The 27,507-nt window shown below is 47.0% G+C and overlaps 1 protein-coding gene across 4 annotated transcripts in view; it reads left to right on the top strand.

Moving 5' to 3' along the window:
- CSMD2 (CUB and Sushi multiple domains 2) overlaps positions 1–27,507 on the top strand; it is a 781,206-nt gene that overhangs the window by 539,574 nt on the left and 214,125 nt on the right. For all 4 annotated transcript variants that reach the window (XR_012785340.1, XM_075553739.1, XM_075553737.1 and 1 more), the window contains 3 exons: positions 4,355–4,524; positions 18,200–18,356; positions 21,401–21,592. Coding sequence is in view for 3 of the 4 variants with exons in the window: in XM_075553739.1 (XP_075409854.1) it covers positions 4,355–4,524; positions 18,200–18,356; positions 21,401–21,592 (519 nt within the window). In the remaining variant the exon portion in view is untranslated. The remainder of the gene's footprint in view (positions 1–4,354; positions 4,525–18,199; positions 18,357–21,400; positions 21,593–27,507) is intronic.

Genomic DNA, 27,507 nt, shown 5'->3' with positions numbered 1-27,507 from the left:
CATAGGGCTACTGTGGGTCCGAACCGACCCGATGACACCTAACAACACAGTGTTTCCGTTCTCCTGTATGGCAGTCCCCGAAGTACCCCCCACCCCCACCTGACCTGGTGCATGTGTGATGCACACCCACAAGTATGCTCTTTCTCACGTTCACATACACATGTCAAGTTCCTACACTCACACCCGTACACATTCACATGTATACTCACAGGCACACTCACTCACATTCATATATTCACTCACATAGACCCACAGTCACACATACACTACCTCTCTCTCTCACACACACACACACCAATCTTCTACCCACACTTGCACACATTCACATAAACATCCACGAATACTCACACACACACACAGATTCACTTCACATACGCTCCCTCGCGCACATTTGCACACACAACTCTTCCTTGAAGATTCAGTTCCTAAATTAGAGCCAAAAGTGAGCTGCTTGAACGACATGAAGAAAGAACTCACTTGGGTCGGCACTTGAAAGGCTTCGCCCTCTTTAGTCCCTCAGACAGAGTCCCCACGGGCTCCCACACGCTATGTGTCCCATCAACCCTTTCCTTGGATTGACTGTGCTGAGGACCTCAGCCTGGAGTTAGGTTATTTTATGATCTTTACAGAGTGTTACTCATGATTCTGGTCCATTCTTTGTTAATGCTTTTTTTTTTAACCAGTGGCTGCATGAAAGGTCCTTTGGCCCAAGGTTAAGGGTTTGCCATGGCTCTCTTGAGACATCCACTGCCAGCAGCTCTCCTTTGGGAAAATGTCCTCAGAGACGTGGGTCTGGGGGCGATGTTTCTGGACTGGAATGCGCCTGGACCACAGACATGCACGTTCCTTCAGCTCTTGCTTCGTTGATCATATTTCATCAGCTCATTCTTTAACTTATTCCAATTACTGTTTGTTCATGACACCTCACAATATTTTCATTATTACATTTGTCTTCTGTTTCACGTTATTAATAATGCCTGGCAATTACAATCACCTCTAATTACCGCCAGCTCTGCCGCAGAGGCGCTGCTAGAGGTACCGCGGGAATGCCCACCCAGGGGATGCTCCCAGTTGCCTCATGTGCTGTAGGTGTAAATGGAATGAATTAGCCCACACAGCGTTACCAGGGGAATTCCCAACCGACAAGGAGATGAACAGTTCCGAGCTCTAATTCACGGTGTGATGGGGAGCAGGGGGGTGACACAGCCTCGGGCCACGGGGACCACTGGGTTTGATGGGGAAAAGATAGGCCCTGGCCCCAGAAGATCTCAGTCTGCAGCAGGGGACATGACCCTGTCCTTGAGATCTTCTGTGTGATGGAGAAGACTGACCCTTCTGCCCGGGAACCCCAGACCGATGGATAAGCTACAGCTCCTGACCTTTGTGAGACCTTCCGGGACAGGAGCAGCATAAGTCACCAATGCCTAAGTCACTGGCACACTGTCCTGCCTCTGCCCGCTGATTTCTCGGGAACATTGATGTGTTTCCATCTACTTGTGTTTGGATTTTGGGTATCATCTGCTTCCTGCCCGGTGACTTTGGAAACTCAGAAACAAACACCATGTCCTTCTAGCCTCCTGTCCACTCCAGGATGCTCAGGCCACAACTGACTGACCACAGCTGAAGGGCCCACCCTGCTTCCCTCCTCGTAAATGTGTTGGCCACACAGGGAAGACAGGTGATCAGCCTGCCACCCAGGAGAGAGAAGGAGCCTATAGCTACCATTCAGGAATCCAGGGCCATGAAGGGCCCCCGATATGCCAAAGCCCATGTTTAAGCGAAGCCAACCTGGTCAGAAGCCAGTCAGGAGATAAGAAGCGTTGGGGGAGATGGTGGTGCTGTGAACCTTGGGCAGCTCGCCCATGCCTCCCCAGGACCGTATGAGCGTCCTGCCAGGCTAAGAGCAGGGGCAGTCAGGGTTCCAGGTGGGGAGAGAGAATAGGAATAAATAATACTTGCTAAGGTTCAATCAGTGGACCACTTACTTAACACATATGTCTCATTCATTTAATATCTGTTGTCTTAGGAGGGTGCTATTTGTCCAGGTAGTGGCAGATGAAGAATCTTTGTGGCTTCAAACCCCATGTTCATTTTGCTGCCCTGCATGTTTCTCCCAGGGGTGATGGAGAGACCCTTCATGGGTTTCCCAGGAGATGGAGCTGAGGAATAAGTGTCTTAACTGTGCCCCACTCTTACCCATACCTCACTCCCACACAAAAACCCGCTTAGCGCCCTCCACCCCAAATTTATATACCAAGACACCTACCTACCCTAAATCATCAATGGAGACTGTCCTTGGGTGCCTGTACACCACTGTCTCTTTAGTTTCCAAACCCAGTCGAGCACATTCATCATGAATATTTGGTCTCTTTGCAAGCAGGCTGAGTTTAAAGTACCACAGGACTAGATAGTGCTTCCCCAAGACAAACAGTAGCTTAGACAACAGAAGCTGATCCTGATCAGGAAAGAACTCAGGCACATCCTAAAATAAAAGAGATTCAGTGGTGGGACATGACCACTGTCTTCAAATACTCTCTGGATGGAGGGTCATTAGGGTTGAAGGTGTGGTCAAAGCCATGTCCTTGGGATGACGCCATTGTCCTTCCAAGCAGAATGAGGACACAGAGGAAGGGTTTGGAGAAAGCTGAGTTCCTACCATCTACCTCAAAGATTCAAGATATGCTCCAGACTCCCCATATGCCCAGAACAAATAATGGACTTGCCATCTGGCCTGGTATTTAAATCCTCTCAGAACCTAATTATTTTTAGGATTGTGCATCTTCTGAGGTCAGTGCACTCCATATTGGTTCATTCATTCACTTGGCAAATATTTATTTGACAGACAATCTGGCCTATGCCTTGGAGAGTCACCGATGAATAAAGCATGTCCCCAGCCCTCAAATATCTCACAGCTTGTGTAGGGGATACAAGCAATCACCAAGCAAGGAAGATGCAACGTGGCAGGCGCAGGGAAGCTGAGGAGCCCGGGGTGCTTTTAGAACGCAAGGAGAGGCTTCACAAGGGTTCCCGGTCCTGGAGCTCCAGCTGCAGGCTCGTTTTCTATCACCGAGCTGCGTCCCCACTCATCTGCAGACACCTGCTCATGCCAGGAACTGAGAGGGTGCTGGGAATCCAGAGACATGACCAGATCCCAAAGGACCCACAGAACAGTGAAGGAGCTAAAATGTTAACAAATAAGTCAAATATGGTCAGTGCTATCAATAAAGGTCTGTAGACATTCTATTGGGAGCAATGGGAAAAGGAGGCCTAATTCTACAGGAGAAGAAAGATCTGGGGGGTACGAGAATGAGTTCATTGCCTACTGAATAAAACAAGGCTTCACGACCTCTATGCGAAACCATTCTCCCAACCCTGGGGGGCAGGGGGAGCTGGAGAGGGCACAAGGAGGTTCTTGGCTTCCATGTGGGAGACCTGGGCGAGATCCCCAGCCCCTGCACGTCATGTGGAGCCACAAACCATTCACCAGTGGGGGCTCGCGTGTCACTCTGAGACTGCTGCAGACTCGGACTAGGAAGACAGGCTCAGGAACTACTTCTGAACAGCGGCCAATGAGAACCTTACGGACTATCCTGTCTAACCCAGTTGTGCAGAAAGTCACTGTGAGTCAGGGGCCGAGTCCATGGCCATTAGCAAGAATCCTTGGCTCCGCATGCCAGGACCTCAAAGCTTGAGATCTCAGCCCTGCCTCTCGGTGAATCGCGAGACTTGATCTAAATGCTGAGCCTCATGATGTTCATCCTGAAAACAGATGATCGTTAGACCTGGCTTGTGGGCTGCCTATTGTGACACATGACTGAAGAGATCCTTGGGGAATGTTTTGCCTGTAAAGGCTCAGAAGATACTCGTGGTTATTGTTCGATACTGCCCTCCGTTTCATTTCTCTCCTCTGATACTGAAAAGACTTCAGCTCTCTGTACTCGGCTGCCCCCTCCTCCTCTCGCATCCTCCCCAGTCATGTCAGTTGCTATGATACCATACGAACAGGTGTGGGAAACGGCTGCTTTGTGAAAGTAAGGGGCGGGATGGAGGTGGGGGTTGGGGAGGGGGCGCTGGCAGATTCCTTTCTGTTTCTGTAAGATAGACAGGCAACCAGAGAGAGATGGATTCAAAACCAGGTAGAAACGCAGGTGGGTGGATGTATTTTTTTTTTTTTGGAAGCAACTTGAGCAACGGTCTTAAAGACAGGCAGCCAGACGAGCAGCTCCACAGACATTCTGGCAGGTAGACGGGCTAATGAGTTGCCTTGTCTGTAAGGCCCGTCCGAGCTGGGAGTTCTGGTTCCCACATGTGGTGCCCAAGGGTTAATCCGGGATCATTGTGATTCTCTTTCCAGCCGAGTGCGGGAGCTCAGTCACGGGCACTCAGGGTACTTTGCTGTCCCCCAACTTCCCTGTGAACTACAGTAACAACCACGAATGCATCTACTCCATCCAGACCCAGCCGGGGAAGGGCATTCAGCTGAAAGCCACGGCGTTTGAACTCGCCGGAGGAGACGTCCTCAAGGTAACGTTGATCGATTTCACAGGGCATGCGTGTTACAGTGTGAAGCCACATGGTCAACCCGCACCAGTTAATGCTGCATGGGCTATCTCGGGACAGGCCTCTGTCCTCACTCGTCTGAGACCTGGAAGAGAGGGATCTGTGAGTGTCTACCAGTAGGGTTTATGTTTCCTCAAGGGGCGCCTGCATTCAACTGTGTGTGTGTCGTCGAGTCTGCATGGACCACATTGTAAGACAGAACTCTAAATTCAGTTGGGGTGGCCATCAGATCAGGTTTCCCGTAGTAAACCTTGACTGTCAACATGGATAAGGAAGCGCTAATAAAATGTGTGTGTGTGTGCGCACACATGTACCTACACATATATGCAGCTATGCATGGAGCCCTGCTGGCATGTTGGGTTACTAGCCATACGGTCAGCAGCCCGAAACCACCAGCTGCTCTGCAGGAGAAGGAGGAGGCTCTCTCTCTACTCCTGTAAAGAGTTAGTCTTGAAAACCCACAGAGGCCACTCGCCTCCGTTCTAGAGTCGCTACGAGTCAAAATCGACTCCGTGACTCTAAGTTTGGTGTTTTTAAGTTTGTATTTTTCTATACGGACACATTTCTGAGTGTATTTTCACGTGCATGTAGACCTGTGTCGGTGTATTTATTTGGGTTTGGGGGTCTGTTTATCACATATGTGTCTCTGTGTGTTTAATCTGTGTGTGCTTGTGCGTGGCTGGAGCACATGTTTAGAAAGAAGAGTAAACGATTGCAGCAGACTCAGTGTGCAGAGATGATGGCTTGCATTTGACAGGAGCTTTAAAGAAAAGAGGTCCAAGATCTACTATGACCTGGATTTTCAGATGACAATGGAGGAGTTATGAAGACACTGAGCAGTTATGAGTCTTACATTTTTTTAATTTGTTCTCTCGGTGTGGCTAACCGGGTTTCTCCAATAATAATCAAAGACTTGGCTTTGGAGACTTTATTAAAAAGCAGCCTTATTAAAATGGATCATAAAGAAGATCGCATACAGAGTAGGACCATTTCCATCCCAGGCCAAGAAGCCTCTTTTGCATTTTCTAAGTATCGGTTTATTCCTGGAGAAGCTCTGCCGCGAGGGCACAACCAGCCCGGAGGGACTTACTCCGCAGTGGTGCGGAGGGGAAGCAACAAGCTGGGCCATGCGGAGCCCTTCTGGGATGGAGGCTGCTGTTCGCCCTGCAGAGAAGGGCATCTGAGCGTTTATCCTTTTCCGGCTTCGAAGGGGATAGGAGCAGCAGTCCTGGGAATGTGACTGATAGGACAGGACCAGCCAGTAGAAATAGCTCCCAGACCGCTGGGCATCACACAGAGGGCGGCCAATCCCCCAGCGTCCTTCGTAGCGTGCTTAAAGTGAAAGCAGAGGTAGACAACAGGTGTGCGTGCCTCACGACGCTGTCCAGGTGCTGAATCCTCGACTATGACTAGGCAGTAGACTTTCCCAAGCAGGGAGGGGCCTGGTGTGCAAACCCCAAGTCAGAGGTCAGGAAGGGTTCAGGGTGGATGCAGACCTCCAGGTAATCCTGCAGGGCTTCTGGGAGAGCATGCTGAATTCCTTTGTTTCTTTTGTTGTTGGTGGGTAAGCCGTTTATTTTTAATTTTTTTGATTTATCATTTTATTGGGAGTTCTCACAGATATCACAACATCCCATAATTCCACCGCATCCGGCAGTATTGTACAATCGCTACCACAATCCATATGAAAATATTTTCTTTCTTCTTGAACTCTTTGATATCAGCTTAGGAAGACTTCAGGCTTGGTCTCTGTAGCCACCACCTGCACAACCAGCCCTGTAACCCAACAGGAGAGGGCTCAAGCTTTCTTATGTTGGGCTCAGCCTTCTATGCCCAAAGCATCCTCCACCTTCTATGCCCAAAGCATCCTCCACCGTCTATGCCCAAAGCATCCTCCTACTTCTATGCCCAAAGCATCCTCCACCGTCTATGCCCAAAGCATCTCCTCTTTAGTATGGTCCTTAGAAAGTTGGGCTGTGACTCCCGACCTGGCTGAAAGGCGATTCATGGGCCCATTCTATAGAACCAGGTCCGAGTGAGAGGACAGCCCAGGGGGAGATCAGGGTGGGCCACGTATCCCCTTCCTTTTCTTAGTTCTTCTCCAAAGGACACAGTGCTCCAAGATGCAAACAGGTACCAGACCAGTTTCAGAACTTAAAGAACCCCATAGCTAGAGTTTGCTAAACGGGGGTCAAGGCTTCTGCACAGTTACAGTCTGCTGCAGCAGCTCTGTTTTTTGAACCAGACACGCTTGTCTCCCCTGACAGGAATATGTGCAAAGGAAATCTGAAGCATCCGTCACCTCCAAATCCATTTTCTCCTGGCCCAGTGTAATGGACCCACCTGCCAGAACGCTGGCACATTCCTGACCTCAGGACGTGCCTGCTCGCCCAAAGAAGCTAAATGTCCCTCTGAACTCCTGACCTGGGAGGCCAGCCACTTCCTCTGCTCCTTACTCATCCCCCAAGATACAGTATGTCTTGCATCTGATTAACCGTCCAAACCTATGTTGTTGTTCATCGTCTTAGAACTGGGTCCAACCCGTTCTCTATCTAACTGATGGAAACCTGTGCTGTCCTCGTGGTCATTGGCAGGTGTAAGACCGTGGCTGAGACTCTATGTCAAACCATGTCCCTCAGGGTTTTCCTCATGTTCACGGACTCTGAACTTGATCAGACATGGCGGCCTTTTCTAGTGTTGTTGCTTCCTTGATGATGTGTCTCCAGGAAGCTCATCTCAGTCTGGCCAGTCCTACTTCAGGGGAACGTGCTGAGTGTACTCTTCTCAAACCGAGCACGTCATTCTTCTGGAGGCTCCTGGTATCTTCAGTATTCTCCACAACGCCACCGTTCAAACGCGTCAACCTTGTGCACAGTCCTGGATTTACGATCCACGAAACTTGCCTGTTTCCAGGCATATGTGACCCCGTGGTTGTGCCTTACACTTGGCAACTGCAAATTTCTTTAGTCACCCACTCCCTCAGCAACTTGTATCCCGGTACCACCCAACCACTCACGCTGAGCAGCAGCAAGGATGGTCGAGGACACACCTGGACTGTTATCCTACTAGCCCTTCTGGAACCATGATTGGTAACGTGGCATTCTGCCTCTCATGTGATTTTTGTTGGCCAGTCACATCAAGCAGGGCCCTGCTCTGGCTTGTGCCTAACAGGAGACGTGATGCTCATTGGAGAAGAGATTGTATGATCACACACACACACACACACAATTTAGCACCAAGGCCAGGCTCTCCTGCTGTGGCATCTTCTGGATCTGCTCTCCCAGATCCCTGACAGACCCCTGGGTGTTTTGACTCCCCCACAGTAAGTGTGTGCCAATAAGAAAAGTAGCCGGATATGGGAAGACATTGCGCAGCCCAAAAGAAGGGGACCTGTCAGAGGGATCGTAGCTAATTATCCTCCTGTAAGCAACAAAGAAAAATAATCCTTAAGGCTCCTAATTTGTATTCTTTACAGGATCTGAGAGAATATTATATTTATGGTACAAAAAGTAGGCAATAATGAAAACAGAGCAATCTGAGATGAAGAGAGATTGAATAGCGATGAAAAACATGATCACCCAATTAAAAAATGGAATGGAGGCGATGAAGGGAAGATGGTAAACCACGGGAAAGTGAAATCAGTTTATTATATGGTGAATTTGAGGCTTTCTCCCACGTCTCAGAAGGAGAAAGGGAAAAGATGGTTCTTTTATATTAAAATGTGGAATCACTCCACAGTAAAACTTTACATGCTAAACAACATAGCTTGAATAAATTAAACAAAGGCTATGGGAAATCATTTTTAATTTAATAACATTGCAGTCACCATGGAAAATTTTAATATACCTTGGTTAATCTCTGGCAGATCACCCAGGTTAAAAATAAATAAGAAGTCAGGTAGCTTGACTAATACAGCAGAGTAGATCCAAAGTAGGTGGGATGAAGATACTTTTAAGGATAAAAGCAGGCAGGCAGAGGAAGAAGGAGGTAATGAGGAATCCTGGCTGAGCGTACCTTGAACTTCTGTTAAGGGAAATGGAAACATTGGTGATAGTTCTCTCTGTGTCTCTGTCTGTCTCTCTCCCACGGCCATTGAGCTCATTCCAGCCCAGAGTGGCCCTCTAGGACAGGCTAGAACTGCCCCCATGGGTCCCTGAGACTGGAATGCCTTTCAGGAGGAGAAAGCTTCATCCTTAATTCAACCGCTGCCCTTGTGTGTAGTGGCCGGACTCATGACGCATGACCTGCTACAGGCCCGGGCTCCTGGCTGGAGATGGATAGTGATGATGGTTACACAATAGGATGGACATCATTAATGTCACTGAATTGTACGCAAAAATGTGGAAATGTCGAATGTTTTGTTCTCTCTCCCACAATTTTAAGAAACGATGCAGAAGTGTCTCCAAGTGCATACGCACATACATACATACAAACACACATCCATCACATACATACAAACACACATCCATCCACCACATACATACAAACACACATCATCCATCACATACATACAAACACACACACATCCATCACATACATACAAACACACATCCATCCATCACATACATACCGTACACACATACATCCATCACATACATACCGTACACACACACACACACACACACATACAGCAGGAGCTGCTGTCAGTGAAGCCAAGAGCTGGTTCTTTGAAAAAGAACCGATTGGCTAGATTAATCTGGCAGGATGGATAAAAAAAAAGAGGAGTCATGCATGGGTGATATTACAAAGAGGAGAGCGAGTCATACGCGAGAGCTGGGATAAAAATAAAACATCTGCTAGCAGCTGTGAGACAAGAATCAGAAACTTGCTTCTTTAACTTTTTATGGTCATTTGGGTAAAAGTGTGCAGAGAACATCGGTTTTCCCTTCAACAGCTGACTCCCTCCTCATGGTCATCACCCCCATTCCGTCTTCTCGCCTGCCCCTGCCTGTATGCTGAACTTTGATTTGGGGCAAATGCTGCCCTTCGGGTCTCTCGCAAGGTGGATTATGGGTCACTTCTTGGACCTGCTGGGCTTGAAGGTGATCCCAGGGGGTGGGTTCAGTTCCAGGTAAGAAAGGTGTCTAGGGCCGGTCTTAGGGGTTCCACCAGTCTCTATCAGACCAGACTTTTTATGCTTTTGAATTTTTCTCTGCATTTTCCTTCCATTGTATCTAGGACCTTCTGTGGTCCAGATCAGAGTGGTAGATGATAGTAGCTGAGCACCATCTAGTTCTTCTGGTCTCAGGGTCATGACGCTGGAGTTCAAGTGGGCCATTAATTTCCTTTGGATCAATTACTTGAAATAGGAATTATTATGGAAAACAATCTTTTTAAAATTACAAAGAGCTAGAAACCCTGACTAGAATAATGCCCATTCATAAATTAAATGATCTCATAATCTTGCCAAAGGCCCCAGATCCAGACTATGTTTTGTAATTAAACTCTAACAAGGCTTATAGATGCGATTAATCCTTATAATAATTCAACCACTACAAAAAAGAGAAAAATAGGATCCATAGCCTAGTTAACTTTCTAAATGAGGCAAGTGGAAATATTGAAATCAAAATGAATAAGGGGGGAGTCTAAGAACAGGAACTCTCTAAGTCAATCTCACCACAATAGATCTAAAGTTTCTAAGTAAAGTATCGGACGGAATCCAGTTGTGTGTGAAAACAAAAACCACCGATGGAATTTGTTCCAGAAATACGAGGAGCGCACGTTAGAAAAGCTCCTTGTGTTGGCTATTACCCAGACCAGATGAAATTCCCTCTTCTATAGTCCCACACTGGTGGAGTGTCGGCAATTTCACATGGCTCAACCTGAAATCTTATAAACAGAAATACACCTCTTCCTACCAACATCACCGAGGGAACTCAATATCCATTATTGATTTTTAAAAATAACTCGAATAACCATAACAGAAGCTAACTTTCCTATTCTGACTAGAGAGAGGTTACTACCGAAGGCCTGCATCAAACATTGTACGCTAACCAGCAAACCGTCGTAAGGGGTCCCAGTAAAGCCAAGAACAAGACGAGCTTGCCCTGTTATCACAAATAGTTTTCAACATTGTACTGAAGATCCGAGCCATTACCATTCCATCGAAAGGGATGGGGGTGGAAGAAAGCATGAAAATGGAAAAGAAATATCGAAAATGGTCTCTTAAGTAAAATCATGTACTTTTATCAAAAAAGTATTTAAGAATCACCTAGTCAACTGTCAGACCCATTAGGATCAATAAGCAAGGCGTCTGGCATTTCTATACCACTTAAAACATGTAATTGGAGGAGGGAAAACTCATTCATATTAAAAACAAAAGCTATCGGACACCTAGGAATAACTAACAAAAAATATGCAGGGCCTTGGCTGCAGAAAATTAGAAACGTTTGTTTTAAAAGATATAAAACTAAAATGAATGTACAGACAGCACTCCAATCTGTAGCCTGCACATTCTCAGATCCAAACAACCACAATCAAAAATACTCAGAACACTTCAGATCACGAGGGAAAATAAGCAATCAAATCGTCAGAACCATCCCGCAGTCTCAGAAGGTATATCCAGAGCGGTTTGCGTCGTGTTCGCGTTGTATTCTCGACACAAACTCACTGCCATCCAGGCAATTCCAACGTACAGCGGCCACAGAGGAGCGTATAGGACGGACAGCCCCTGTGCATTTCTGCGCCAGCAACTCTGTTCAGGAGGAGGACGCCCCAGCGTTCTCCTGCGGAGTGGCTGGCCGTTTCAGATAGCAGACTTTGTGGTGAGCAGTCCAGTCCGTAACCCACTATGCCACCAGTGATCTAGCGATGACTTCAAGACTAAGAAGAGTGTGTATAGGGTCAAAGCAAGTCCGATACCATTTCTATATGAGACTTGAACACACCCAAACTTTCATATGCATCCTGGATCCTGAAATCAATTCCCAGAGGGTACAAAGGGATAATGGGAGTGAGGCTTCAAGTTCATGAAGGAGAAGGAACAAGAAAAAGCAAAGCATGGAAAAGGGAAGCAGAATTGTGGGTAAACCTACAGAAAGATGCTCCACCTGAGAGTTAATCAAGAAAAGGTGAATTAAAACAAGATGCCCAATGGCATGCATAAAATGAGAAGACGATGTTGCCACATGCCGTTGGTCGGTTCCGCGGGCCCTGGGCCATCCTCACAGTTGTCCTGATGCTTGAGCCCGTCCATGCAGCCACTGTGTCCACCATCTGGTCAAGGGCCTTCCTCACTTTTGCTGCCCAACTACTTTACCAAGCATGATGTCCTTCTCCAGCGACTGGACCACCCTTGCCTCTAAGGAGCGTTCTGGCTGTACCTCTTCCAAGACCAATTTGATTGTTCTTTAGACAGCCCTGGGTACTTTCCGTACTTCTCACCAGCACTGTAACTCAAATGCACTGATTTTCCTTTGGTCACAGCCAGCTTTCCCACGTGCATATGAGGCCATTGAAGGCACCATGCTTTGGTTCAGGTGCACCTTTGTCCTGGAAGATTTATACGGAAACAAACAAAGCAAAGTCACTGCCATTGAGTCGATGTGGACTCATAGCAATCCTACAGGGCAGGGTAGAACTACCTCTGTGAGTTTCAGAATGTGTAACTCCTTTGTTTAAAAAGTTTAATGAGTAGTTTTACTTGGGACTCTTACAGCTCTAACAATCCATACAGCAATTGCATCAAGCACGTTTGTACATATGTCCCCATCATCGTTTTCAAAATACTTTCTTTTTGTTTGAGTCCAAAGGGTCACAAGGAAAGAAGGAGCCAGCCAGGGTGCAGCATAGTTCGTTAATGCTTCCTCCCACGACTATCGTGACCCCAGTTCTATCTTACAGATCCTGCTAGACCAGAGCATGTACACACTCAACACACGGAATCCAGGACAGATAAAACCCTCAGGAACAGTCATGGGAGTAGTGATACCACAAGGGTAGGGGGACGGTGGGAAGAGAAGGGGAAGAAATGGGGAACTGAATGCAATTGGTATATAACCACGCGTCCCCACCCAACCAGGGGAATGAACAACAGGGAGACAGTGGGTTATATAAGATATGAAAATAATAATAATTTATAATTTATCAGGGTTCCTTGAGAGTGGGAAGGCAGGGGAGGGAGGGGGAAAAAAGAGGAGCTGATACCTAGGGCTCAAAAAGTGTAACTCTTTATGGGAGTAGAAAGCCCCCACTTTTCTCCACAAAGCACCTGCTGGTATTGAACTGTTGACCTTGAGATGAGCAGACCAGTGTCCTGAGAATGGCAGATGTTGACAGGCTATGAACTCTCTTGTACCCTGCTGCTGCTGCTGCTGCTAGCTGTCGAGCCGATGCCAACTCACTGCTGCCCCTGTGACCGAGCAGAACGGACCTATCTGGTTTTCTCGTTCCAGGACTTTCTCCTAGAGAGCCACTGGGTGGATTTGACCCTCCAACCTTTAAGTAGCCGAGAGCTTCCTTATGGCACTGCCTGGATGCCTTCATCCGTTGCTAGTAAGATAGGAACCAGGCAATGACTAACAAAGGTGAAGAGGGGCCTTCCCTTCAAGCAACATCCATCTCTCTTCTAGATGGATGCCCTAAAGGGAAATCCTAGGACATGGAGGGACGCAAGTCAAGATTGTCCATACCACGCTGTTTGTGTGCTGTCTAAAATGTATCCATTTACATAATCATTTTGAAACTAGCCATCTTGTCTGGCTGTCTTATTTGACGTAGTGGATGTGCATAGCTTCTCCTGGATTCCTCAGGAACACATCCCTGTCTCCTGTGAATAGTCTCTGCGTGGTTCAAAGGGTTAACCAAATGGTTGGAATCCACCCAGAGCAAAGGCCTGGTGAACTGCTTTAAAAAAACATCAGCTATTGAAAACTCTATGGTGGAAAATTCTATTCTAACAGACATGAGATCAATATGTGTCTGGGCCTGGTTTTAACTGCTATACAATGATTAAGTGGACCATCAGTGCAGTTTTCTTCAAGATAAGCAATACCCCACCAAGATATCAATGCACACAAAAGTCTCATTCCCAAAAGGAATCAAAAGTATAAAAATACTCTGAAATAAATACAGAATTTTAATGAGATGCACAGAGATTGCTTGATGAAATGAACCCAGATACCATGTAAGGTTAAATAAAATTTTAAAATATGTATTGCTAGGGAGTCATAGAAACCTTTATTAAACAAAAATACCCAAATGGGAAACGATTGTTTCTTGACATGTCCTCCATCTGGGTTTGCACACTTCTGACGGTGATGTTTCCATCCCTCTAGCCCTTCCCCAAAGAATCCTGCACTCTCTGATTCACACCCCCTCAAAGTGACAGCTTTGACACCCTAGGACTCAGATGATGTTCCTTTTAACTGTTCTTTGAATCTGGGAGGAAGGGGGATTCTGAACGCTCTGAGGTGGGTGCAGTAGTGAAATTCTTGCAGGAGAGTCCCTGCTCCCCTTGAAGAATAAGGAGATATACTGTCCCGATGGGGGAGCAAATTCCTTAGCAGGATCTCCCTCGGTTTTTTCCTTCCCTGATGTCGTTTTCAGCTTTCTTTAAACCTCTTCATAGTAAGCCCCCAGGATCACCCTGTTTCCTTCACGAAAGTCTATGAAGATTACCCCCTTGAGAGTCCACTCAAAAAGTTGACCTCTCAGCTGTGACTTTCACTGGTCCAGCAGAGCCCCTCAGAAGGCACAGTTCCGATTGGAGCTGCTCCCGGTGTCATACTCGTAAATCCAAGGCTCTTTATGCTTCCTTCCAGAACCCACCAGCATAGGGTTGACTTTGCGTAAAAGACTGATGGAATGAGCTGCTGTTTGAGCTAGCCGATCTTCCAGCAAGGTGTTCAGCATCCATGGAGCCGAAAGCTTGCCGAGGCCAAACTAGCTGCTTACAGTGGAAAGGCCAAACCACGTGAGGGCCCAGCTCCCGTTGCTGGCCTGGCCATGGTAACTCGAGGGGCTGATTCCACTCATCCATGTTGATGGTCTTCCCTCTGTTGGCTCATCTTTGAGGTCTTCCTGACCATTCTGAAAATAGGGATCCATCTTTTTTAAAAAAATTGTTTTATGAGCAGCAGAATTCCTGTAAAGTCATTGCAAAGCTGCAGTTGGGGAGCTATCCACTTTGAGTTCTGTTTTCAATTTTTGATTTTATCACTCACCCCAGAATCATATGTTTCAGAATCATGTTTCCCATGGCACAAAAAGTTTGCCATTTTTAAAAATCTTCTTAACGAGATGCAGACAGGCATGTTCCTGAGAGCTTGTCTGCAGCCAGCCACCCCCTGACCACAGAGGCCCACGTAAACCCATATGATCTGGAATAACCCCCGTGCATGAGCAAGCCGGAATCCCAGGAATGGTGCTTTCGGAACGTATCCTTGTATCTGCAAAGGAAGGCTTGCTCTGACATGGATGAAGGCTTGCTCTGACGTGGATGAAGGCTTGCTCTGACATGGATGTGTGCTTTTGTAGGTTTGTTTCTCCGTCTATGGATTTACTGTTACCCAATCGACGTTGCGCAAAGATTTTTAAAAATTATTATTTGGATAAATCCTTCTCAAATTTATCTAAATGATTGTGAGAGAATAATAGAATCATTAAAAGTCTAATATATGAAAGCAGGTAGAAAGAATGGTTGCATGACTTGTACAAAATCAATGTCACTGAATTGTTCTTGTAGAAATTGCTAAATTCCTCTCTATTTTTGTTATGTATCGTTTTAGCACAATAACAAATGAAGACTAATGAGGGAAGGTTTGCCCTCCCAAATATTTAGAGAGATCATAAAGTTACAGAAACTAAAACTATGTGGTTTGGGCTCAGGAATAAACAAACAGCTTAATGGAATGGACTAGACAGTTGGCAAAGCAAACCAGATACACCGAATTATCCATGTAACAGCCAAAGGGCGAATCAAACAATAAATTCCAGGGGTCAAATCTGGTGTAAAAACACTTCTTTGAAGTGTTATAAAATGCCTCTCCACCATGGCATTTCCAGTCGCCTCCTATGCATGTGAATAAGGAGGGTCTGAGGAAAGGTGAAGTACTTGGCTCATGGTATTGAAAAGTATATTACATTATGCTTATGACGGCCAGAAGGGGGGAAACAATGTATTTTGGAATAAGGACAGCTAACTATGCCTTGAAAGTGACAATGGCAAGACTTTGGACTTGTTCCCAGGAGGGACCAGTCTCTGGAGCAAGACATCATGGTTGGCAAAGTAGAGGGTCGGCAAAAACAAGGAAGACCCTCAAGGAGAGGAAGTGGCTCCATGTCGACAGCCATAAGCACACACGAGTCCACAGTTGTGAGAACGGCTCAGGAGTGAGCAGCAGCGTGCTCTGTTGAACCCCGGGCCATTCGGAGTCCGAACTGAACAACAATGTATGGCAGAGATGGATTGAAAGTCAGTGACAGATGGCCAGAATATTTACAAAGAGCGTTTCAACAAAAAGTTAACCAAATAGGGAGAAAAGGAGGATTCTTATAACATGTACCCAAATAGATGCAGACAGATGAAGGAGAAAACATTGGCTCATGTACTTATGACGCATTTATTGAGCGCCTATGAGGTGCCAGTCACTGTGTGGCACTGATTGGCATTGGTTTAATAGCATGATGGTAATCCCTGAAGCTATTTACATGCACCCTGGAAAAAAACATACACATTGCAATAAGTAAACAAGCAGGTTGTCATACAATATCTGTAGTTGGCTCCTGTTTTCATATTTTAGTTGGTAAGGAAATATGAGATGAAAGAAAGCACACCCCAGAACAAAGGCTAGGGAGACAATCACTAAACTCTCATTCCTGCTGCAGGGGTTTCATTTCTGTTTGCTTTCTGGGTTTGGTAAGTTTTCTCCAATAAAGATTTTATTGTAATGAGGCAGTTGTGTTCTTAGTGAATCAAAATGAGCTATGCTTTGAAATTAAAGAAAAATCCTGTTCCCATTAAACTCTTTATTAATTAACAATAATTTTTAAGACCATCCTTTATTAAGTTGGTGTTCCAATTTCCAATTATCTCATAAATGCCATAATGTTCTTTAAATGTAGAGCTTGTTTGTGTCGGGATCCAAATACAGTCCACACGCTGGACTAATTTTCTCTTAGCTGTGGTTCTCCTCCATCTCTTCTCGTCCCTGGTAATGGATTTGCAGAAGAAGCCAGGCCATTTGCCCAGTGGGTTTGCCCACATGCTCAATTCTGATGATTACACACTCCAAGTATCATTCTCGATGATCCTCTGTGCTCTGGACAGTGGAAGTTGTTTCTAGAGACTTGATCTGATTCACGATTTGGCTGTTTGCTGTTAGGGGGTAGGGGAGCGGGCGGTGTGTCTTCTACCAAGAAGCACATGATAGCTGCTTGTCCTCTTAATTGCAATACTAGCAGCCACAGATGATTAATGCCTTGGTTCATTCATTCCAATGTAGGATTTAACGGGTAAAATATATTTACAACAATTTCGATGCAGTGGTGCACTGAACCCTAAAGTGGTGCCATCACAATATTTGTTGGACCCCAGAACTGCCCCGCAAGCCCCAGTCTATCAACAATATGAAACAATTGTGGATAAGAGCTAGAAACCAACTTGAGGCTCCCAGGAGCCTGAACAACTCTCTGTAATATATAGCACCGTTAGCCTGAAGAATGGCTCCTTTTAGAAAGCGTTGCTTCATAAATAGTCGGATGGAAATATTGTTCCACTTTGCTGGCAGCTGCCACCACATTGTGTGCCATGTACAAATATTCATCACCCACCCAGAGATCCCATCTTTGATATTTACCAAAGCACCAGGGGGTCTTTCCCTCCATCACAACTTCTGTTGTTGTTTGTACAATTATCTGGAAAGGGGCCGCATCCCTGCAACTTAGGGAGCCAGTTCATTATCCTGATGATTGCTGTCTTTGCGGAGACACGCAAGTTCAAGGGACAGATGGGATTCCACAAAGCCAGATGCCTGCACAATTCCACCCCTGGCATGCCCAGCAGGCTCTAACTGGAGTCCTCATTTTAGGATGAAAGGGGGAAGGAGTTTGGGGGAGGGAAAGGGACCATGTGGAACTAGTCTCTCTCCGTCCTGCCGGGATCTCATGGGCCACGTCCCGCAGAGTGGGTGTGCCTGAAGCCGCTGCTCCAGTGCACTAAGGTGGTGCCTGGCGGGAGGGTAGCTGCATCATCCCCTGGAAGGACAGTATCGATGGCTTAGCAATGTCAAGATGCCTGCTGTTTGGAGCCTGCCTGCCTGTAGAAGCAGATGGCTTAGGGACTCAGCCAGCCCCGCGTTGGCCTCCCCAGACTGCTGACGGGTAAGCCAGGGCCATATGGGAGTGGAAGAAGCAAGACCAGCCCTCCGCTGGGCAGGTTAAGCCAGCAACCAATTCCTAGAGACTGGGTTCGCGCTGACACAGGATGGGTGCACCACCAGCACCCAGTGGACAGAAAAAGAGCTGGCGACTTGCTCCTTTGCTAACTCTACTCTGCCGTCTTCCTCGCATGTCATGTCTCACTGCCTCCCTGGGAGTTCTTAGTGGTGCTCAAGGTTGAGCAGGCCGGCTGTGGGGTAAGAACTTGTTTGAAAGAAGGCTGTGTTGACACCACTGGGTTGCTTGTCTCTCCTGTTGCCAGGTCTACGATGGCAACAACAACTCCGCCCGTTTGCTGGGCGCATTCAGCCACTCTGAGATGATGGGAAGGACCCTGAACAGCACATCCAGCAGCCTGTGGCTTGACTTCATCACCGATGCGGAGAACACCAGCAGGGGCTTCGAACTGCATTTTTCCAGTAAGTCTTTCTTGCATCTGAGTGCACAGTGAAGTCGGACCTTCCCTAGCCCATGAGTAGAGGGAGGCCGGGCTCTGCGACGCTGTCCATCGCACGAGTGGGTGTGATGTTCTCTAGCCGGTGTTGGCTTAGCTGGCTGTTTTCCCCTAGACTCTGTGTCTAGAGTCTGGGTGAGCTGCCATTCAGGGTCTGAACACGTGGTTAGCCAAAGGGAGGGCCACATCAGCCGTTTGTTCGCTTATACTCACTGTTTCGTTTAACTTAAAGCAGCCAAACTTTGCTGCTGGATGCTATCGGTTGAGTCCAACTCGTAGTGACCCCGTGTGACAAAGCTGAACTGTCCCCTCAGGTTTTCTTGATTGTAGTCCTCACAGGAATAAGTCATCATGCATCTCCCCCTTGGAGCCACTGGAGAAAGGCGAGCCGTCCACCTTGGCAGACAGACACTTAACCCATCGCGCCACCAGTGCTCCTTCAGCACGGGCTTCCTGACTCATGCACGCACACAATAATCGCGAGCTCCCACCAAATTCTCAGAACGTAAACACCGATGTGGAATTATGGCCTTGGTTACCTATTGTCACGGAGTCAATTCCAACCCAATTCACCGGGGCCTATCGGATAGAGTAGAGCTGTCCCGTGAGGTTCCCAGGGCTGTTCTCTCTAGAGAACCAGATCACCATGACTCTTATGCGTGGGGCGCCTGGTGGGCTCCAGCCCCCGAAGAGCCTCTCCTGACTGGTTGTTGGTCGATGCCATCAAGTTGGCTCTCAGGCAGGGGGAACAACCCATGACAAGTAGATCTCAGGCCTTGCTTCCTACTCTAGAGGGTCCACTGAAACCGTTCAACATCACAGCAACACGCAATCCACCACGGACAGAGGGGTGGTGGCTGCTGTTGAGGTGCAATGGTCAGAATCAAACAGGTCCCCCGGCAGGGACGATGGGAATTCCACTGAGGAACCACCGCAAGATAGGAAGGAATGTGCTCTTCTAGAAAGCTCTTTAAAATCCAATGAGTATTCATCAACCGATGGACAGGCACAGCGGAATATCACTTGGCAATTAAAAAGTGAAGGGCCAATTACGCGCTTCAACTAAGATGGATTTTGAAATCATTATTGCTAAAGACAAGAAGCCGGTCACAAAGGACCACATATTATCTGTTTCCACTTCCACGAACTGTTCTACATAGGCGGTCCAGAGAAATGTAGCCTGCTCTTCCAGGGCTGGGAGAGTAGGGAATGTGAGGGAGGAAATGTGGAGTAACCCCTAATAGGTGTGGGACCTCCATTGGGGCTGAGGAAAAGGTTCTAAAACTGATCACAGTGGGGACTACAAAACTCTGTGAATACTTTAAACACACACACACACGCATACACACTGAGTGGCACACTTTAGATGAGGGAATTGCATGGTGTGTGTTTATATCTCAATAAAGCTGGTCTCAATAAAGTGTATCAGGCTCCCCCTGCCGGGGCTCTCAGCTGTCCGGCTTAGTCAGGGATCTTCTGTTAGCTGCAGACGGTGCAGTGGAACAGGATTAAGCAGAGCCGAATGGCACCCCGCAGCTATCATGAGACAATTGTGTGACTTCGGAACAATTTATTTAACCTTCCCTGGGCAATATTCACAGTTGTGAAATGCAAGTAATTACAAACTACGTATGAGACTCCTGCGGATAACGGAAGCGATAACTCGTGTTTGTCTTGATGTCTCGATGAGCCAAATGGTGGGGGAAGGGGGCGCTCCTGCTTACGAATCAAGCACAGGGAGTAGAAGTCCCAACCTAGCCCTGTGGCTGCCAACAGTTGAAGCTGCCCTGGAAAGAGGAACTGGAATCATTTGCATATAGCACCAGGCAAATGAAAGCGCCTTAAGATCTCCTCCCTGAGTACTGGGATGTGGAGGGATTCCCAAGTCGTGACCGGGTCAGAACCAGAAGATCCAGCCAGGTGTCTTCCTGTTGAGCACGTGTGGGCTCCAGGGAAGACAGGAGACACAGTTTCTGTCTGACAGGTGTGCTTTGCTCACTGTGTTCGCTGACTCGAGAAACAAATCCACTGGCATTCTCATATGGTGTAAGAGAGCTTCATATCAATGTGGTAGTTATCTCATTATCAAGTTAAGGATTAAGCATGTAGGGGTGGAGTCTAGCTTGTCAATCAGATCATAGCCAATGAGGCCTCTGTGTGGGCATGGCCTTCTCCTGAGGATTCTGGGAAATTCTGATTTTCCTCCTTGGAGGCGGGAGACACCTCTCTCTCTACCATTCCCTGGGAGACATTGCAGCTGACAAGACACATGGAACTACACTAGAGCCCTGAGCTGGAGATGCCACATGGACCTACCCTGATGCAACCAGACCTCGGAAGCTGGAGAAGCCACATAGAGACCCCTGCCAGTGCTGAGAGGCTTACAACACCACTGGATCCAAAGACTTTCTACCCACTGGCTTGTGATTGTCCTGCATTTGACTTCATTGCATGTGTTTCCTGAGTCTGAAGAGGACTTTATAGATTGGTATCAGACATATTGGCTAATATCGGACTTAGGACCTTGGACTATACTGGGTTGGGATTTTTTCTTAATGTACGATTACCCTTTATATAAAACTCTTTTATACATATGCATGTTTATGAATTTGTTTCTCTAGTCTGCCCAGACTAACATAATCAAGAAGCTTTATATATCAGGAAAACCTCCCAGCCCAGTCCAATTCAAGTCCACAAGTTTGATACCAGTCCTTAAGTCCCTCTTCAGACTCATGCAGTCACAAGCAATGATGCAGAATGCAAGACTATCACAGGCCCATGGGGACAAAGTCCTATGGATCCCACGATGGTGACCACATCTCTGGAGCTCGGCAGGTCTCAGAGTGGCTGGCCAGCAGGAAGGTGTAGGCAAAGAGGGCGAGAAGGACCATTTATCTCAGTCATCAAGCTGAAGCTTGTTTGACAGGCTAAACCCCACCCACATCTTCTTCCAGGTGCCACATTGACACACAAAAACCTATCACACCGACTACTTCTTTTCTCCACCAGGTTTTGAACTCATCAAATGTGAAGACCCAGGAACTCCTCAGTTTGGCTACAAGGTCCATGATGGAGGTCATTTTGCAGGGAGCTCTGTGTCCTTCAGCTGTGACCCTGGATACACCCTGCGGGGTAGTGAGGAGCTGCGGTGTCTGAGTGGCGAGCGGAGGACATGGGACCGGCCTCTCCCCATCTGTGTCGGTAGGAAGCCCATTGTTCATCAAGCTCCCCTGCCCCGAGCTCTGCGTTGTCTGGCTACAGATTTCCTCATCATGTTCTGTCCCAGGCTTTGAGACCTGCAGGAACCATCCCCTCCCTGCCCGCCCCGCCCCCCCTTGTCTGTGTCCTCACCTCCTGCATTGCATCATTGTACGACATCATGACATCACACAGCCAGAGCCGTTGCCATTGTCACACATTTAGCAAGTGAACCGGAGCCGAAGCACAGCCTCAGAACTGGAGCACTGGGGTGGAGAAAAGGTTGGAGGGCTTGTGAGCGAGAGGCCAGCATTTGCCTGCATTCCAGAAGTGCCTCACCACCAGGACTTAACCAAGTCTTCAACCCGCTCTGGGTCTCACTTTCCTTATAGCTAAAATGCTTCCTTTCTTCGGGGAAGGTGGAAGAAGAGTAAGATAATTACCTAGCATCTTCTGAAGCCTAAGGCCCATCCAGTGTTAATAGAGGTTGTGAGGAAGAGAGGGCTAGCCTTAGGAGGAAGTATGAAGCCGGAGAAGCATGTCATTAAGATCGTCTGAACTCTTCATCTCCCCACCTCAGCCTCGCTCCATGCTTTACACTCCTTGTAGACCAGGATTCCCACCACACCGCTGTGCCCCACCGGTCCAGCCTGAGCAGTGGGGCTTGCCCTCTCCCCACCTGCTTCTTCGAGCACCAGCACCTCAGTGTGTCTGTCTGCTCGGCACCAGCTAATTGTTTAAGATGGAAATATGTGTTGGAAAAATATCTATGTGCCTGTCACGCACCCGTGCATATTTCACTTTGGGTGTGAATGTGTTTTGGGGTTTGTTTCATTGTCGGTAGGTGGCATTGAGTCCATTCCGATTAATAATGGCACAAGGCACCTCCTAATGAAGCCCTGCCCTGCCCAGGGCCGTCCTCACAGCCGTCTCTGTGTTTGAGCCCGTTGGCGCAGTCACTGTGCCAGGCTATCTTCTTGCGGGTCTTCTTCCTTTACCCTGATTCCCCGCGTCACCAGGCATCCCGTCCACCGAGATTGATGCCGCCTGAGATATTGCCCAACGTGACACCAATCTCACCATCCTCGCTTCTAAGGAGCACGCTGGCTGCCCTTCTGCCCAAACAGACTTGCTGTTGCTCTGTCGGCAATCCATAATGCAGTCCTTCTTTCCCTACACGATCGTTCACATGCATCAGTTCTCGGTCCTCCTCACCCGTTGTCCGGCTCTCACGTGCACAGGAGGTGATTGAAAGCGCCATGGCTTCGTCCTCCAGGGACCTTCTTGCTTTTAAATACTTTTGAGTGGTCTTCCGAAGCAGCTGTGTCCGGTGCAATATGTGATGTGATTTCTTGACTGCTGCGTCCAGGGGCCTGGATTGTGGATCTAAGTAAAGTGAAATAAACTCCTGGGCAATGTCAACATTTTGACTGTCACGTGATGCTTATTGGTGCAGTGGTGAGGATTGCTTGTTTTATTTCTATTGAAACGGAATCATAGTGAAGGCTGTAGTTCAGATATTTTGCTCGGTGTACAGATGTAACACATATAGGTAAAAGAATACAAACTTGACACATAACTTTCCTGATGTGAAACCATGTAGTCTCCCCTTATGCTGTACAAACAACCGCCTCTTGGTCGGTGTACAGGTTACACGAGCACAATGTAGTTTTTGACAATTCCCATTTTGCAGTGATATCCATAATTGTTATTATCCACACAGTCCAATGCCGTGGTAGAGTCAATGAAACACAAGTAAACAGCTTTCAGGTGTTCTCTTCTTTCAGCCAAGACCCATTGGACACTGGCAATAACACCTTGTTCTACACCAGCTTCTGAATTCGCCTTGACTTTCTGGTAGTTCCCTGTTAATGTACTGCTGCAACTATTTTTTAACGACCTCCAGCAAACCATGACTTGCATGTGATATTAATGCATTGTTTGAAAATTTCCTCCTTCTTTGGAATGGACACAACTATGGATCTTTTCCAGTTTGTTGGTCAGGTGTCTGTCTTCCAAATTTCTTGGCATAGAGTTCTCTTACTCTAAAGAGGACTAGGGCAGCAGATTGGCCTAATGACATGCGTCTTTGGATCTCTTGATGGCTGCTTCCATTAGCAATAATTGTGGATCCAAGCAAGACGAAAACCTTGACAATTTCCATCTTTTCTCCATTGATCGTGATGTTACCTACTGGTCCAGTTTTAGGGTCTTTGGATTCCTTTACATTGACTTATAACCCACACTGAAGGCTGCAATCCTTCATCTTCATCAGCAAGTGCTTCAAGTCCTCCTCACTTCTAGGGAGCAAGGTGGTGTCATTTGCATATCGAAGGTTGTTATAAGCCTTCTTCCAATCTTGATACAGCATTCTTCTTCATATAATCTAGCTTCTCTAGTTATCTGCTCATCGTTAACATTAAATAAGCATGTTGAGAGGATACAGCCCTGACACACACCTTTCCTGGTTTGAGGCTCTGCAGCAATTACTTGTTATGTTCACACAGCTTATCAGGTCTTTAGTCACTAGTGTTCAGGGCTTCAAATCTGTTCTTAAGATGTTCTCGAAATTCAGGCAGAATAGACTCAAGATCATATTTTGTCTTACGTGGACTTGTGGTAATTTTCTTCATCTTTAACTTGATCTTTATATGAACAATGGATGATCTGTGCCACAATAAGCCCCTGGTCTGGCTTCAGCTGTTGATACTGAGCTTCTCCGTCATCTCTCTGACAGATATAGTCAATTCCACAGATATAGATTCCTGTTTATTCCATATGTATGTCTTGTCAGGAAAAAAAAGGTATTTTCTATGAACAAGTCTTACAAAAGTCTTTCATTTGGCCTCTGCCTTTTTCTATCACCAAGACCATATTTTCCTACTATTCTTCCTTCCTCTTTGTTTCCTTTTTTCCCCCCAAACTGCCAGTAATTGTCAATGAATCTTAATTTCATGGTCAATGCATGTCTGACTGAAGACATTGGTAGAACTCTTCAGTTTCTTCATTACTAGCTTTGACAGTTGGTACATAAATTTGAGTAACAGTTGTATTGATTGGATTTCCTTGAAAGTGGATAGAGATAATTCTATCACAGATAGCATTGCACTTCAAGATAGATCTCGCAGTGTCCTTTTTAGCAATGAATACCACGCCATTCCTCTTGATTGGGTCATTACTGCCATGGTAAACCATCTGGTTTTCTGATTTTAAATGGCCAACACCAGTCCATTTCAGCTCATGCAAGTCTAGGATATCGATCTTTATGTGTTCCATCTCATTTCTGACAACTTCCAATTTTCCTAGATTCATACTTTGTACATTCCAAGTTCTATTGATAGATGTTACACCTGTTTCTTCTCATTTTGAGTTGTGCCTCCATCGGCAAATGAAGAGCCTGAAAACTTTCCTGCCATAGGCACTAGTCCAGCTATGTCACATCGTTGACTCTACTTTGAGGAAGCAGCTCCCCCTCAGTCACGTCTCAAGTGCCTTCAGACCAAAGGAGCACAGCCGGTCCTCTGACACGATCTCTGACAATCTTCTGCCTCCATCCATTGGGCCTTTGGTATCTGACGATGTGTAGATGCTAAGTCTTTTACTGGCCAATATTTTCAGAAGTTGCTATTTTCACCGGTCCTTCTTCCTACTCTGTCTTATTCTGGAAGCTCCGCTGAAACCATGTGCGACCCTGCTGGCGTATTTTCTAGCATAACTGCAGCATGTAACTACCACAATCAGACAGACTGGCAGATGTGATGGGTGGTGGGTGTTACATGTAGAGACATTAAAAAAATAAAAACAAAAAGGATAAAACAGATTCCCTGCTCTTGGTGAAACTCACCCTTACTCTAGCAAGGGGAATTCACATCTGAACAAAAAATTGCAGTGTTAGAGAATCACCACAAAAGGGTTTTGCACAAAGTGTTGGGGAATGCAGAGAACAATTTCCAAAGATGACCTTTCAGCTGCGACCGGGAAAAATGAGTCAGAATTCACCAAGAGAGTAGAGAGTGGTATGAAAGGGGAAAATTCTAATTCAGCACGTGCCAGGATACAGACCAGCATGGCGGGAAATGCTAATGACTGAAACTGGTTCTGACGCCCAAGACAAAGACATTTCAACAGGATCCTCAAGACTGTTACACAGCAAAGGTTGACAGACAAGGATTTTAATCCTGGAAGTAGGCAGACCAGAATGGTGCCCTTTAGGCTCCTCCTTCTTCTTTGTGCTTGAGCTCAAGGCAATCTACCAGCGTGCCCCTACCCTTTCCTCTACCATCACTCCTCCTGTGTCCTTTGATTCACGGGCTGGGCTCCATGGACGCAGAGAAGAGCAGATACTGAGCTAGTAGGGGTAACACATACTCAGACAGACAAGAGTATAATGCAAAAAGCTAGCAAAATATGCAGGCTATGTGATGACGAACACAACAAAGGAGTGGTTTGCTTTGCAGAAAAGACTGTAAAGTTGCTTGATCATCAAACATACCCACGTGGACTGAACTGGAGAGGATCCGTTTTGCAGACTGAGAAAACCAAACTCACTGCTATGGGTTGGAACCCAGCTCACAGCGCCCCTAAGAAGACAGAGTAGATTACCCTTTGGGGTTTGCAAGGTTTTAAGTCTTTCTGGAAGCAGACAGCCTCATCTTTCTCTCACCAAAGCGGGCAAGTTAGAACGCTGACTTGGTGGTTCCTGGTCTGCACTCAAGCAGAGTGAGGGTCTATCCTTCGAGTCTTCGAGGTCTGCCCAATGAGACTCGCTCATGCTCCGCTGCTGTTCGGGGCATGAAGCTGTGTGTTGGGGATTTTTACACACGGCATATTTTACATTTTACATATGATGGGCTTCATTAGGGTCTATCGGAAATAGCCATGATGACTTAAAATACTCAGGTGCTTTCTTCAGTGACCAGATGGCCGAGTGAACTCTGCAGACAAAGAAAGCAGCCCTCTGGCATGGGAAGAAGGGTCCTGCTGCTGGTGACCCCAAAGCCCTGCCCTTTGCCCCCTCCCTGTCCACCTGCCATTCCTCAGATCCAGGGATCCCGTGGCCAAGAAACAGCCGTGTCCATGAGGAAGTGGCCCCAGTACTACTACCTCAAGACCTGCTGGGACGTTGGAGGTGTTTCTCGATCTGGCATTTGAGAGGAAGCACCAGCCACAGCCTAGGAACGGCATGCCAGGTTTCCAGCTACTGCCTCCTCTGCCAGACAGACTTCCCAGCCAAGGCTTATGGTTCTCCCTCTCACTCACACCCTGCTCACGGGAATCAGCCCATCCTGCCTGGGATCTTTCCATCAGATTGGTGCCCTCCTTCTCAAAGGCACCATGGAGGAGTGCACACACAGCCAGTAAGCCTTTGGGGAAAAATAGCTGGTCTCCTGAGCAGCCTGTGGCAGAGGACCCGCCCCCCTCTGCCCTTCTGGGGTGGAAGACATGGAGCCCATGATACGGGTAAAAGTCAGTCTTCTGTGATCTTGATCTCACATTCTCCTACTTATTCTAGAATTTTCATAATCAATTATTCCTTAATAGCTCTGTAGAAATTCTCCACCTCTCCATACTCAGTTATGCTGCCTTGACAGGCTTGATGGGTCTTTATAGCAACAGGGAAAAGTCAATCTTCCATCTATGATCTGGATCTCACCGTCTCCTACTTATTCTAGGATCTTGCTTCATCAATTATTCCTTGATAGCTCTGTAGCAAATCTCCTCCTCTTCATTCAGGTAGCCTCTCCTTGTAATGTGTCTAGAAGGCAATAGCTTCATTCATTTGATCACCCATCCATCCATTTGTTCAATAAGCACTTATTAATCATCTATGAGGTGCCATATATGATACGAAGTCTTTGACGTTCGAATGTGAGTAAGACTAGGTCCCTGCTGCCAAGGAGCTGATAGTTTTATGGAGG

The sequence above is a fragment of the Tenrec ecaudatus genome, chromosome 1 (assembly GCF_050624435.1).
Source record: "Tenrec ecaudatus isolate mTenEca1 chromosome 1, mTenEca1.hap1, whole genome shotgun sequence".
NCBI lineage: Eukaryota > Metazoa > Chordata > Mammalia > Afrosoricida > Tenrecidae > Tenrec > Tenrec ecaudatus.
This window is presented reverse-complemented; position numbering and strand designations above follow the sequence as displayed.